We start from the raw sequence: 14,335 nt of genomic DNA on the forward strand, positions 1-14,335 counted from the left end.
AAAGTCATGAATTGTTTTATTACTTGTTTTCATAGTAGCTAAAGAGGGAGCAAAAGCAGGATAAATCAATATAGATAAATATTCACCTTTGGATAAAATAATTCTTCCAAAAAAGTATAGCCTATATATCTCTCTGCAACCAGCATTTCAAGATTCTGTTGACTTTTTGCATTTTATTCTCAAAATTAAACTAAAACCAAACTAACCTTCAAATCTCTGGTAATTGAAATACCTAAATATTTCACAGTCTCTTTAACCGTGATGTTAAACAAAGAAGTAACTTAAATAAATTAAAGATGTCGGTTTTGAAACCAACGGATGACGTCATCAAAGCACGTCCAAAATAACTGAGCGACGGAAGTGCCTTTAGCAGAGTGTGTGTATGTATGTGTGTGTGTGCATCGTTTCTAAAGCGGGAACCGGTTTTATGGGAGTAAACAAATATTTCCGCGGCAGTTAGTGAGTTTAGATGGTTAAGATATTTTGATAGCATATTGCCAATAATTTAGATCTTGCCCAGGCCTATAAGTTAATTGTATTTCCTGAAGGCTATTATTAAAACCCATCGCACGGTTTGTGGTTTAATGCACGTGAACATGATAATATGCTTTTTATAACCTGGCTATGATATTCATTTCAGGCACTTTCAAAATAGTAGCCGTTTGTTAACGTTACCGTTTAATTGACTTGAATCGGTGTAACGTTAGGTATTGTAGATGATCTCTGTTGTCACGTGTTAATACTATATCGCATGTTCCCGTGTATAGGATCTGATTCATTGTTGTTTGATCCGCTCTTAACGGACTGAAATGAGTTTATTCGGGACGAACACGGGTTTTGGGTCCGCGGGAACAGGTGTATTTGGCACCACCACCACAGATAGTCATAATCCAATGAAGGTAAATACAGAAATATAATATCCGTACATATCTTATATTTATATTGTTATATGTGCATGTTAATTAAATTGATGTGTCGTTAATAGGATGTTGAAGTAACATCGCCACCCGATGACAGCATAAGCTGCTTGGCATTCAGTCCTCCTACGATGCCTGGGAACTTTCTCGTCGGAGGCTCGTGGGCCAATGACGTAAGCCGTTGACATAGTCATTTCTCTTATCCTAAATATACATTTTCACTTGTGTTTCTTTGTGTCAGCATTTTTATATTTGTACCACACTGACTGTAATTTCCACTTACAAATATGTTATTGCATCTTTGTAGTTGTTGAATAACCCTTCTTTCAGCTTGCAACTGATACATTTGCTTATGTATTGTTAACTAAGGTGCGGTGCTGGGAGGTTCAAGATAATGGTCAAACTGTCCCTAAAGCCCAGCAGATGCACACAGGCCCAGTTCTGGATGTGTGCTGGAGTGATGTAAGATCATGCGCACACATAATTATCAATGGGTTATTTTAACATCTTAAAGACTTCCAACATTCCAATCATCCAACATTATTCACCATAAAGTCTATTTTAAAGCAAATAAATGGGAATCTTACTCACTGGACACATTTTTGCAAATGCACAAATCGTTCTTGTACACAGTCTCAGAAAACAAGACATGCACTGATTTGCACAAAAACAAACTTCTCATGCTGGTTGCTCAGATTAGGCATTTCATTTACACAATACTGCATATTGACTTCCACAATACTGACTCAGATTAGACATTACATTTGCACAACTTAAAGGCATTAAAACTGCATCTGATCCTAGGCTGTTATGCTTGTTTGCTTTAATTCTGATTTTGGGTCAGAGCTGGCATAGAATTTTACACAGAATTAGTTTTTTCACTTAGCTCTAAACTGTTCTACTGAAATGCACAAGAATTGTTGTAATCCATTTAGGATTTCATAAATTGAATGGAGGTTCTTAATTATTCTAAATAATAAATGGATAGATTGTTTGACTTTTTTTTGGCTTGCATACAATTTGGTACTCCTGTCAGAATCTTGAACCAACAGAGTCCTATTTTCCCATATTCTTTTTATTTCTAACTGACATGATACATCCTCTCACCCAATTCTGCTTCTGTGCTTTGTATTAACAGGATGGCAGTAAAGTATTTACAGCATCCTGTGACAAAACTGCCAAAATGTGGGATCTGAACAGCAATCAGACCATTCAGATAGCGCAAGTAAGAAGTTAATTTGTTCATTTTATATTCTTATGCTTCTGCATAATGGGCTAATTAAAATAAATTATTACCAAAGCCCATACCATACCTTTTAGTATATGTATTTCAGTTGTGTTGGTTTACAGTATGATTAACAGGTTCTACAACTTTTTCCCTTGACCAGCATGAAGGCCCAATCAAGACAATTCACTGGATAAAAGCACCAAACTACAGCTGTATTATGACTGGCAGCTGGGACAAAACACTGAAGGTGCTGGAACCCATCTTTGATGTATTTAGGGCTGCACAGTTGAAATAGTCTAAATCCTCATATGGCCTAGTACAACTTATTACACCACAAAAAGCATGCCAGATTCACTTCTTCACATTCGCATATTTTTATAATTTATGGACCAAGATGTATTTAAACTACAATCCTTTGGTGGAACATTGTCCAGTGACAGTTCTTTTTGGTCAGTTCTGTTTGTCTTGGTTTGAAGATCATAAAAAAAATATTTTCATCAAATTGGGCTTGCAAGTGTGCTTGGATCTCTTTTAGTCCAATGTATCTTAAGTTGTAGTTGTTAGTTAATTGTATCACAGTTCAGTGTAAAATCAGATCAAAAGCACGCACATCCAAAGCAATATGTTGCTCAAATTGGGTGCTCGACAAGAAAATGAATAAAAAAGGAAAAAAAGTCGGCACACCATGGCTCCAAAAATGTGGAAATTTAGCCTAATAGTAGACTCACACAAGGGTGGTAACGTTTCGAGTGCGTAGGCTCTTCGTCAGACAATTAAGAGTTAAACACACCACGCCTTTATACTCACAGGTGACCCCCCCCCCCCCCCCCCCAAAAAAATAAAAAAATAAAAAATAATAATTATATAATAATAATAATACCAATGTCACCCAGAAAAACAAATAAAGGCAAAGGAAAAAATACAAAAGTAATGCATATTAAATGTGAGAATCAAAGTAAACATACAAAAGTACTATCCATTTAAATAATGATGCCTGCATAAACCAAAATAACAACATCAGGAACAAATCTTAGAGAAATGGACGAATATCATATTTTTCATTTAATCCCCTAGGTGCCATAGTATCTAATGTGTAAATCCAGAAGGTTTCGTGTTTTAGAAGTAAATTATTGATGTCCAATTGATGTGACAATTTCGTGCAAAACGGCTAATGTAATTTATATGCTGCGCTGCCCTTGTGGCCTTTGCTATGTGGGCAAAACGAGTAGATCTTTAAAAACCCGCATTTCAGAACATCGTTACATCCGGTTGCTCAGCATTTTGCTACTTTTAGACATTCTGTTTCTACCTTACAATACCTAGATATAGAATTGGTGAAGTGTCCATGGCGCAGAGGGGACATCAATAATTTACTTCTTAAACGTCTAATAATTATTAATAATTACTTCTAATAATTTACTTTATTGTGAGTATAAAGGCATGGTGTGTTTAACTCTTAATTGTCTGACGAAGAGCCTACGCGCTCGAAACGTTACCACCTGTGTGTGAGTCTATTATTAAATTTTCACATTTTTGGAGCCATGGTGTGCCGACTTTTTTTCCTTTTTTTATCACAGTTCAGTGTGCAGTATCTGACAAAATCACAGTCTCAGTGTCATTAGCAAACTGTTTCTCTACCTCTGTTTATTTTTTTGACAGTTTTGGGATACACGTTCCCCAAACCCCATGATGTCCCTGCAGATGCCAGAGAGGTGTTACTGTGCAGATGTGGTAAAGGAGTGCGATTTGAATGATTTGTTATAGTATCAATTTAGAAGGTTATCTGTTTCTTTCACTCTTCCATTGTAATTGATAGCTTGAGTTCATTTTGTGTGTGTGTACTTGACTAGCAAAGTGAACCTCTTTCTATTTTAACATCTGAGTACATGGTACATAAACTATATTTTTTCTGAAATTATTTCTTGAAATCATTTTATGCATATCTCTGTTGTTTTATAGGTATATCCAATGGCTGTTGTTGCTACAGCAGAACGTGGTCTTATTGTTTACCAGTTGGAAAATCAGCCTTCAGAGTTTCGACGTATAGATTCGCCTCTGAAGCATCAGGTCCGTATCAGTTAATTTCTAAACACTACATTTTTGAAGTAATTGATTAGAAAAATTCACGACCAAAAAAAACATCTGAGCAAAATAGTACAGTTAGTAAATAAAAATTACTTTGGTGCGTAAGCTCAAAAAACATATAAAAGTTCAACAAGGAGAGGAGCTCGGACACATAATAGAAGTTTTCTTATAAAAAAAATAAAAAAAACTTTTAGAAGCCAAATGCAAAGATGAAACATTTTCAATTTGAAAACACACGTGAATTAAAAAACGCTTCGTCTTTGCATTTGACCTCTAAATAAAGTATTTTTTGGTAAGAAATCTTCTATTATTATCCGTGCGAGCTGCTCCTTGTTGAAATGTATTACTGTAGCATAGAAATAATAATAAAAATCTTTTGTATTTTGTGACAATGTTATGTGAATATACAATAAATAAATACTGCAATAAATTATACTGCAATATATCTAAAAAGACTGTACATTGATTAGGTCATATGCCATAAATCATTTTTTTTTTCGGCAAATGCGATTTGCTTATGGCAATTCAATTAAAATATACTCTAAGAACTCACTGTGTGTGTGTGAAATGTAACAAATGCACAAAACATGAAATCCTGAAATCTGTATTTTCTGTAAAGTCAGTGTCATTTTAATGCTTTCTAACACCATTTAAGAAGTAACTAGGGCTGGGTAAAAAAATTAATAAATTTGTTTCTCGATTTTATTCGATTCTCATTTTTATGAACCAATATTGATTCTTTGGTCTGCCCGATCAGTTTAAGGTGAGAATGCTGATCCTTGGAAATTAACAATTACAATGCTTGAACCTCTAATGAGTGAATCATTACTCACCTTTTGGTTCTCTCATATCTTGTAACCACCTGTTACTTGCCAAGTTTGAAAATATTGAGAAAATATTCCATGATTTTTCTCCATATAATGGACTTCAATGGCAACCAACTATACCAATGTTCAAATAAGGTTCAAATGTCTGTCTCAATGCAGCTTCAAAGTCTCGACACGATCCCAGTTGAGAAATAAGGGTCTTATCTAGCGAAACAATCAGTCATTTTCTAAAATGTTATGTATGTATGTGTATATGTTTCAAATGCTCAATGCTCGTCGTGTACCATCTCTGAGATGTGATCACGTTGGAAAGGTCACGCTTCACGTCATCTATCTAAGTTATTTGCCTGTGTACTCCAGTTCAAAAAGGTAGGAAAGGGCGAAAAATTTTATCCTCCAACTTCAAAATCGTCCGACATCTTTGTTTTAATTTATTATTAGTATTATTATTATTATTTATTTATTTTTAGTGACCTTTCCAACGTGATGTAATACGTGGCGCATCTCAGAGATGGTACAAGACGGGCATTTGTGGTTAAAAAGTGTATAATTGTTTTTGTTTTTTTAGAAAATGACCGATTGTTTCGCTAGATAAGACCCTTATTTCTCGACTGGGATAGTGTCGAGACTTTGAAGCTGCATTGAGACGGACATTTGAACCTTATTTGAACATTGGAATAGTTGGTTGCCATTGAAGTCCATTCTGTGTAGTTAAATCCTGGAATGTTTTCCTGAAAAACCTTAATTTATTTTTGACTGAAGAAAGAAAGACATGGATATGTTGGATGACATCGGGGTGAGTAAATTATCAGCAAAAATTATTTTGAAAGTGAACTAATCCTTTAATTAAATTTGAGGATTTTAAGATTTTTGGTGGATAACTACTTTAGTTTTAGTTTTGTGTGAGGAATACTATTGTATGGCTTCAGATGACTTTGAATATAGCACATAAGCTTTATGGTCTACAGTACTTTTAAGTTTTTTTTTTTTCGTAACATTTTTCAGTTTTGGGCAGTCTCTTGCTTAAGTTAACCAACCTCTCTGTAGTTGCCCTGCATAACTTCTCTAAAATGTTTTTGTGTTGTTTTATTGCCCATTTCACCTTTTATATTGTTTCTTTCTTCTCTGCAAAATGCAGACACTGTTGCAAACAGTGTATTAAACTTGTGTGTTTTGTTTAACAGCACCGCTGTGTGGCTATCTTTAAGGACAAGCAGAGTAAACCTACTGGTTTTGCACTGGGCAGCATTGAGGGCCGAGTTGCCATTCACTACATAAACCCACCTAACCCGTAAGTCTGTATCTGATCTGGTTTATACATTTAACAGCTAATACAGTAACACAGAATATATTTTTATCTAATATATATCTTTTAACCCAGAGCCAAGGACAATTTCACCTTTAAGTGCCACAGGTCAAATGGAACCAATACTGCAACACCCCAAGATATTTATGCTGTAAGTTTTCTAGTTTTTGTGTACTTTTTTAAATTCAATGCAACTTTTGCTAGAGTATTTCAATTAGTCTAAGGTTGGCCAGTGTTGTATTAAAGACAATATTCAAAAAATAACACCTTTTGCCTAATTTTGCCTCCGTTTTCAAGAAAAATCTTAAGGAAAAATTGCTTTTAACATATACTTTTTGAACACTTTGTAAGTGTTATACTTGTGCTGGGATCGTCTGTTTGTTTGTAGTGTTTGTGTCTTGTTGTATTTATATATTTGTTTTATTTGTGTCTATGGATTGAGTTTTTTGTTTGTATATTATATGTTGTATGTTGTTATTGGGCCCCCTCTTAAAAGCTTTAATAGCTTCTTCGGGGATTCCCCCTTTTCACACAATAACCATTCTATAACTATAACTATTGTACTTTGTATTTGTCTTTAAAATTATGACGTGTGAAATAAATAAATAAATAAATTATTTGCCTGTTGTTCAGCTAACTGAAAATGGTCATGCTGTTTGTTTCTCTGTTGTAGGTAAATGCTATCTCCTTTCACCCTGTCCATGGCACTCTGGCAACAGTAGGCTCTGATGGGCGCTTCAGTTTCTGGGATAAAGATGCCCGCACTAAGCTGAAGACCTCTGAACAATTAGATCAACCAATAACAGCCTGTTGCTTCAATAACAATGGGAACATATTTGCCTACGCCTCCAGCTATGACTGGTCTAAGGTACATTCTCAATTAATATTTAACATTTGTATGTTATTAACATCAGAAATAATATGAGCGTTTTGGGCAGTAAAATAAAATAACTGATTTTTTTTTTTCTAACATCAGATAATTGACTTTAGATTTTAGGTTTGTTTGTTAAAGTATAAAATGTTTAGTATAGTATTATTGTCAGTTAGGATATCTGATAGATTAAGCTTCACTTAAGTTCCAATGGTCAATTTCATAGCAGTGTATTTTTAATATGAAGGGCAAATATACATTTATACAATATTTATGCTTAGGAACCATAATTTTTATGTAATGTCAAAAGTACAGTGCCTTTCTTAAGTTTGCCCCAGATTCTCTTAGTCTCATATGGTTGGATGCTTAACGTTGAAACAGGTTTTATAATATTGAATTCAACAACAGTGTGATGGTTTATCAGCTAGAAAGCAAACATTATTGCATTGGAGAAAGAACAGTAATGGTAAAGTGATCAGGAAAATATGGCATTCATGAAAGAGACTGCAAAGGATTTGCTTTTAATAGGTTTAAAATTGACTAGTCTATGGGTTGCCTGAATGAGTAGTTAACATAAGACACATTCTTGTATTCAAAAATAGCTTGACAGTGCAACGGAATCAAACAGAATCCAAGGATCTTTAGCCACATTTTTAGAAGTTGGTCTTTTGACTTGTTGGCACACTGCCCTAATGCAGCTTTCATGGTAGGACATTAAAGGGATGGTTCAGAGTAATTTCAACCTAGCTCGAGGTCATGGTGCAAAGGACCCTAGGTTGAAATTACTCTGAACCATCCCTTTAAGTGCAAGTAAGGCACAATGCAATGGCCAAAAAGATACGAAAAAAAATTTGTAATCAAGTTGACTATTGTACTTGCTCCTCATCTTTTAAGCATTTTGAGGACTAATCATATACAGAAAAAATTGAGTGATAAAATACAGCTGGACTTGTCAATCCCAGCATTTAGCATCATTGCCTTAGGAGGTGTTCACATCAATTACGATAACTATATTAGCGTCCACACCAATGTACAAGAATGTTTAGTTTATTAGTGTGTGCTACAGGCATGTCATCTGGGGGTATTCCAGATAGCAGGTTATGCGACATTCCCGGTTAAGTTTGTGGATAACCTTAACTTTTGTTCCAGAGTTAGTTTACTTATAACATCTTCTTTATTTTACTCCATAATTTATTTATTATATTCTCATCTCACACTTCAATGTGCATTCAAAATGTTTTTGAATAAAACGGGAGATTGTCTATATAATGTATTTCTATAATAAAATAGATATGTGATACATTTCACAACAAATGTGGAAGTAAAATGGCTAAACATAAAAAATATTTTTTTACAGCCATATCTTTGCAAGCACAGACTGTATTGATTTAGTTCAATCAATCTTACTTTTTTTATTTATATGTATATTTTATATACAGTGAGGAAAATAAGTATTTGAACACCCTGCTATTTTGCAAGTTCTCCCACTTGGAAATCATGGAGGGGTCTGAAATTGTCATCGTAGGTGCATGTCCACTGTGAGAGACATAATCTAAAAAAAAAAAATCCAGAAATCACAATATATGATTTTTAAACTATTTATTTGTATGATACAGCTGCAAATAAGTATTTGAACACCTGTCTATCAGCTAGAATTCTGACCCTCAAAGACCTGTTAGTCTGCCTTTAAAATGTCCACCTCCACTCCATTTATTATCCTAAATTAGATGCACCTGTTTGAGCTCGTTAGCTGCATAAAGACACCTGTCCACCCCATACAATCAGTAAGAATCCAACTACTAACATGGCCAAGACCAAAGAGCTGTCCAAAGACACTAGAGACAAAATTGTATACCTCCACAAGGCTGGAAAGGGCTACGGGGAAATTGCCAAGCAGCTTGGTGAAAAAAGGTCCACTGTTGGAGCAATCATTCGAAAATGGAAGAAGCTAAACATGACTCTCAATCTCCCTCGTACTGGGGCTCCATGCAAGATCTCACCTCGTGGGGTCTCAATGATCCTAAGAAAGGTGAGAAATCAGCCCAGAACTACATGGGAGGAGCTGGTCAATGACCTGAAAAGAGCTGGGACCACCGTTTCCAAGGTTACTGTTGGTAATACACTAAGACGTCATGGTTTGAAATCATGCATGGCACGGAAGGTTCCCCTGCTTAAACCAGCACATGTCAAGGCGCGTCTTAAGTTTGCCAATGACCATTTGGATGATCCAGAGGAGTCATGGGAGAAAGTCATGTGGTCAGATGAGACCAAAATAGAACTTTTTGGTCATAATTCCACTAAACGTGTTTGGAGGAAGAAGAATGATGAGTGCCATCCCAAGAACACCATCCCTACTGTGAAGCATGGGGGTGGTAGCATCATGCTTTGGGGGTGTTTTTCTGCACATGGGACAGGGCGACTGCACTGTATTAAGGAGAGGATGACCGGGGCCATGTATTGCGAGATTTTGGGGAACAACCTCCTTCCCTCAGTTAGAGCATTGAAGATGGGTCGAGGCTGGGTCTTCCAACATGACAATGACCCGAAGCACACAGCCAGGATAACCAAGGAGTGGCTCTGTAAGAAGCATATCAAGGTCCTGACGTGGCCTAGCCAGTCTCCAGACCTAAACCCAATAGAGAATCTTTGGAGGGAGCTCAAACTCTGTGTTTCTCAGCGACAGCCCAGAAACCTGACTGATCTAGAGAAGATCTGTGTGGAGGAGTGGGCCAAAATCCCTCCTGCAGTGTGTGCAAACCTGGTGAAAAACTACAGGAAACGTTTTACCTCTGTAATTGCAAACAAAGGCTACTGTACCAAATATTAACATTGATTTTCTCAAGTGTTCAAATACTTATTTGCAGCTGTATCATACAAATAAATAGTTAAAAAAATCATACATTGTGATTTCTGGATTTTTTTTTTTCGATTATGTCTCTCACAGTGGACATGCACCTACGATGACAATTTCAGACCCCTCCATGATTTCCAAGTGGGAGAACTTGCAAAATAGCAGGGTGTTCAAATACTTATTTTCCTCACTGTATTTAGCATTAAACAAACAATATAATTCGTTCACAGTAATAAAAAAAAAAACTGTTTTAAGAAAATCTTTTGCACAACCGCCCAGTAGGTGGGAATATGCAATAAGAATGCAAATTGCCATTAAATGGATAGCTCACCAAAAAATTTAAATTGTCATTTACTCACCCTCAAGTTGTTTCAAACCTGTATGAATTTCTTTCTTCTACTGAACACAAAAGTAAATATTTTTAAGAATGTTTGTAACCAAACAGTTGATGGGGCCCCATTGGCTTTTTTTTTCTTTTTTCTCCATACAATGGAAGTCAGTGTGGCCTGTTTGGTTACTCATATTCTTCAAAATATGGGTAGTTTCATTTTCCTGGTGTGAACTGTGAACGGGCCTTTAGAATGTTGATTTTATGATTTGGTGTTGTCTTTGTTACTTAGATACAGTTAGGATAAAGGATGAAAGTAAGTTCTATGTCTTTCTACTGAACTCGAGTGAAAACCAGTGTGACCTCTGCTCATTTTCCCCCCCCTCTGTTTTGTTTAACAGGGACACGAGTATTACAATCCCCAGAAAAAGAATTACATCTTCTTGAGGAATGCGGCTGAGGAACTGAAGCCTCGGAACAAGAAATGGTGAGAGCGGGATGTCCATTACTGTGGAGACTTTCTTTCACTGTGCAAGGGCCGGTGTGCTTTCTGACTTGCGCAGACTTTGTGCAGTTGTGATGCTTTCTGAGTTATATGGTATCTCATGATGGATAAATAAGTTGCCCTTGGCTTAGTGGATAAATTCTGAAGGAGCACAATTGTTTTTAAAATGGTGTACAGAAAGGAGATTTTACTTAAGTTCAAAATGAAATGTTCAGGATTGAAGTGTATTACGCATTGAGTATAATGGTGAATCATTTGTTTACTAGTGGAAAGCCACTATATAAATCAAAACCATGTTCGGAAAGTAACTATTTACTAGGAACAAATCTTTTTGTTTTGCAGTAATATTCATAAATCTAGCTGTGATGTTTCCATTCTATTTCATAATTCAGTTTATTTTAGTTGTTCTCAGGCAGAATGCCAGGGCTCCTAGGAGCCCTCGGCAAACTTCTAATTGAGACATAAGATAACTTGAATGATTTAAAACTATTTTTATTAAAATAAAAGAAGCTAGAAATTAGGATGTACAGCATGAGCTAACATATTTTATTTTAGCTGTCCACTCAATTGTTGTTTTACAGAAGAAAACTGTTCTTGAAACTTCTGGGGCCTGATGTTTAAGCATTGGGATAAAATACTCTTTATCGTCTCTAGGACTTAAATCTTATATAAATAATTGAAAAGTCATAAGATACAAAATGGAAAGATTTGTAATGGTTGCTTTACTTTAATGATTTTTCTTCTGGTCTTCTGTAGAGAAGTGTTATTAATGACTTTGGCTTCATGGCTTAATTTTTCTGGAAAAAGTTTTCAGTCGCAAAAATGTCATTACATCAATCTGTGTTGCACATGCTGCCGCACATGTTTGTGAGTCAATCAGACCATTGGTCTTAAGAAACGTCTGCTGTTGGCTGTCTGGATTGGTCTGATGACACTGTACAGCCACACACAGTTGTGCTGTTTTGTGGTAGCATGTCTAGATCTGTTCAGTGCATTGATCTGAAAAATACCATGAAATACGAAAAAGTCAGCAGTGTTTATGCTCAAGTAGGATGCAAAGGAAACTGTATTAGTTTTAGCATTTATAGTACTTTGCATGTTTAAATTTTTTTTAAGTTCTCCACTTTTTATGTTAGAAAACACATTTGTTTCCAGTAAAAATATTGCAATATATTTTTACTGTAATACCATACCAAGGCGGTGATTTAAGAAAATTACATTAACAGTCTCTGTGTTCCTTTTCTTGTGCTGATAAATTGACTACTATCAGGTGTTTGGATGATTGTGTGTGGATATTATATGCAGAGGAGGATATATATGAATTTTGGTCTCTGATCTACTTATTAGATAAATCTCTTAATACAAGAGAATGATCTGTAAAACTTGGAGCCATTGGAATTGGCCTGTCAGAGAATAAAGATGTAATAATTCAGCATTATGCCTCTCTTGACCATGTGAAAACTTTACTTTTGTTCATGGGGAACAGAAAACCAAAAATAAATTTGATTTGAAAAGCAGAATGCTGTATTGACTGACGCCTGCCCCTCCTTGTCTTTAGATTCGTCAAGCTCCACATCACATCTTGGAAGACCTGCATTAGTGTGTAAATATGGGAGAGAGACCTCAATTTGGCTAACACCTGGACCAAAGGCATGGCAATGCGTAATTTTTATGGACCAATCGGAAGGGCGCCAACTGCTCATAAGCAATGGTGATGTGAGCAGTGGCTTTTGATACGATTAAGGAAGCCATGCTTTAGCATTTCTGGTGTAATTGATGTACCTTTTTTCTTCTTCATGAAGTTCTTCATTACTTGCAGCTCTTATTTCTTGATACTGCCTTGCAAAGGAAATACATTTTCACTATTTGCTTTTCTTTCTCTTCTTGGTGTATAATCACATTATGTAACCAATAATAAATCTATCTCAAGCTTTCTCTGCATTTTGACATTGCACTTGTCTTATTGTCTTGCAGGTGGGAAAATGATGCAGACTTTCATAAATCTAATTTTGTAGTTTTGCATAAACTTACTTTTGAAGCAGTAATGTTAATTGTAAACAATTCAACTATTAAAACTTGTTAGTCAAGTGGTGCAACCAACATACTGGGGGGAAAACATCTTAGAATTCCCTGACACCCTCATGACTGTCAAGATCTGTTAAAGTGCCGCTATATCAAAGGTCAAAAAAACCCATGCATTGCACATCACCTAATTTCTTAAATAATCTGAAACCGGTTTGTTCAAAGATTCAGTCTCTCCAAACCCCTCCTTTCCACCAGCCTACTCTGCTCTGGGTCAGATGGCCCTGTCGTGATTGGTCTAACTCTTTCAGCATGTGTCAGAAAAGAAATGTCCATTACCATATCTGAATTTCACCTGGGGCGCTACCTCAACTCTTGCATACACAGTGATATGAACAGTAATGATGGCAACGTTTTTTTCTTATCAATTCCAGTGCGAGTCCTTATCCTTTTAAAGCGCATGCAAAGTGGATTTGCAGTGCTGAAAACAGTGACTAATTGACATAACACAGACCAAGCTCTTCCAGTCCTCAGTTGTACTACAGTGTTTGAGGGCGGGTCAAAGTAGATGTTCGTGGGCAACCATTGAAGACCATAGGCTGGCATTATGCAAATGTGTTACATTATTACGTAGATATGTAACACAGTAAGATTGGAATTGCTGATGACTTTTGCCAGTTCAGAATCGATTCTTTGTTTTAGGAGGCAATAACTTTATTTGTTGTGCACTTTGATCTTTAAATCTTTGCAGACCTTTTACATTCACAAACAGTTATATTACACATTATGTGAAAGGCAATATCTGAAAAAGCATAATATGGGCACTTAAAGGTAGCCTGGTAATACCAGACTCTGCTACTTCACTTTGCTTCGTAGACAGAGTCTGGAATAGCATAATAGAGAAGTGTTTTCTCTCTCGCGGGGGGGCGCTTGTCTGAAGTTTAAAATCATTGGTTACCCGTAAGCCAATCACATAACGTTTGGTTATGCGCACGTGTTATGCGCATGCTCAGCCACATCTAACTTCCACTGTAAACGCATGTATGATGCAAAAACTAAACCATCGAGCGAAATACCGGACTGAACATGGCTGTGAATGACTTTTGCAGATTATGTGAAGTAAATCTACGCATCCACGGTACAATCAGCGTCTACGTCACGGCTCTCAGCCCGCCCTCTGTTCGTTGATTGGCCCGGCTGTTTTCAGGCCGGTGGAAAACTGAAAGACAGGTCGATATCTCAGACTGACTACAGGAGAGAAATGAAATTAGCGGAAGTAGGAAGTCTGACGTAGTCAGGCTAACTTTAAGGCCCGTTCACACCAAAAGATGACTATAACGGCAACTATATCCACACCAACAAACTATATCATTGTTTATTATAAGCGAGCACTGC

General features: G+C 36.2%; 1 protein-coding gene across 6 annotated transcripts; it reads left to right on the forward strand.

Annotated features, from left to right (window-relative positions):
• Window positions 1-317: 317 nt before the first annotated feature.
• Window positions 318-12,859, forward strand: rae1 (ribonucleic acid export 1; the record flags this gene model as incomplete). 6 transcript variants are annotated; one of them, XM_084425026.1, is made up of 13 exons in its annotated part: window positions 318-380; window positions 768-899; window positions 986-1,090; window positions 1,287-1,379; window positions 2,056-2,142; window positions 2,306-2,392; window positions 3,805-3,876; window positions 4,105-4,212; window positions 6,242-6,348; window positions 6,439-6,514; window positions 7,037-7,231; window positions 10,815-10,900; window positions 12,477-12,859. In XM_084425026.1, coding segments are annotated over exons 2-13 (1,107 nt in total). In that variant the 5' UTR covers window positions 318-380; window positions 768-809. The 6 variants fall into 6 exon arrangements, with proteins under 6 accessions (XP_084281152.1, XP_084281151.1, XP_084281153.1 ...); XM_084425025.1 differs by having other exon boundaries at window positions 350-459; XM_084425027.1 differs by having other exon boundaries at window positions 350-376.
• Between the last annotated feature and the right edge of the window lie 1,476 nt (window positions 12,860-14,335).

Source organism: Rutilus rutilus, assembly GCF_951802725.1.
Source record: "Rutilus rutilus genome assembly, chromosome: 12".
NCBI classification, from domain to species: Eukaryota; Metazoa; Chordata; class Actinopteri; order Cypriniformes; family Leuciscidae; genus Rutilus; species Rutilus rutilus.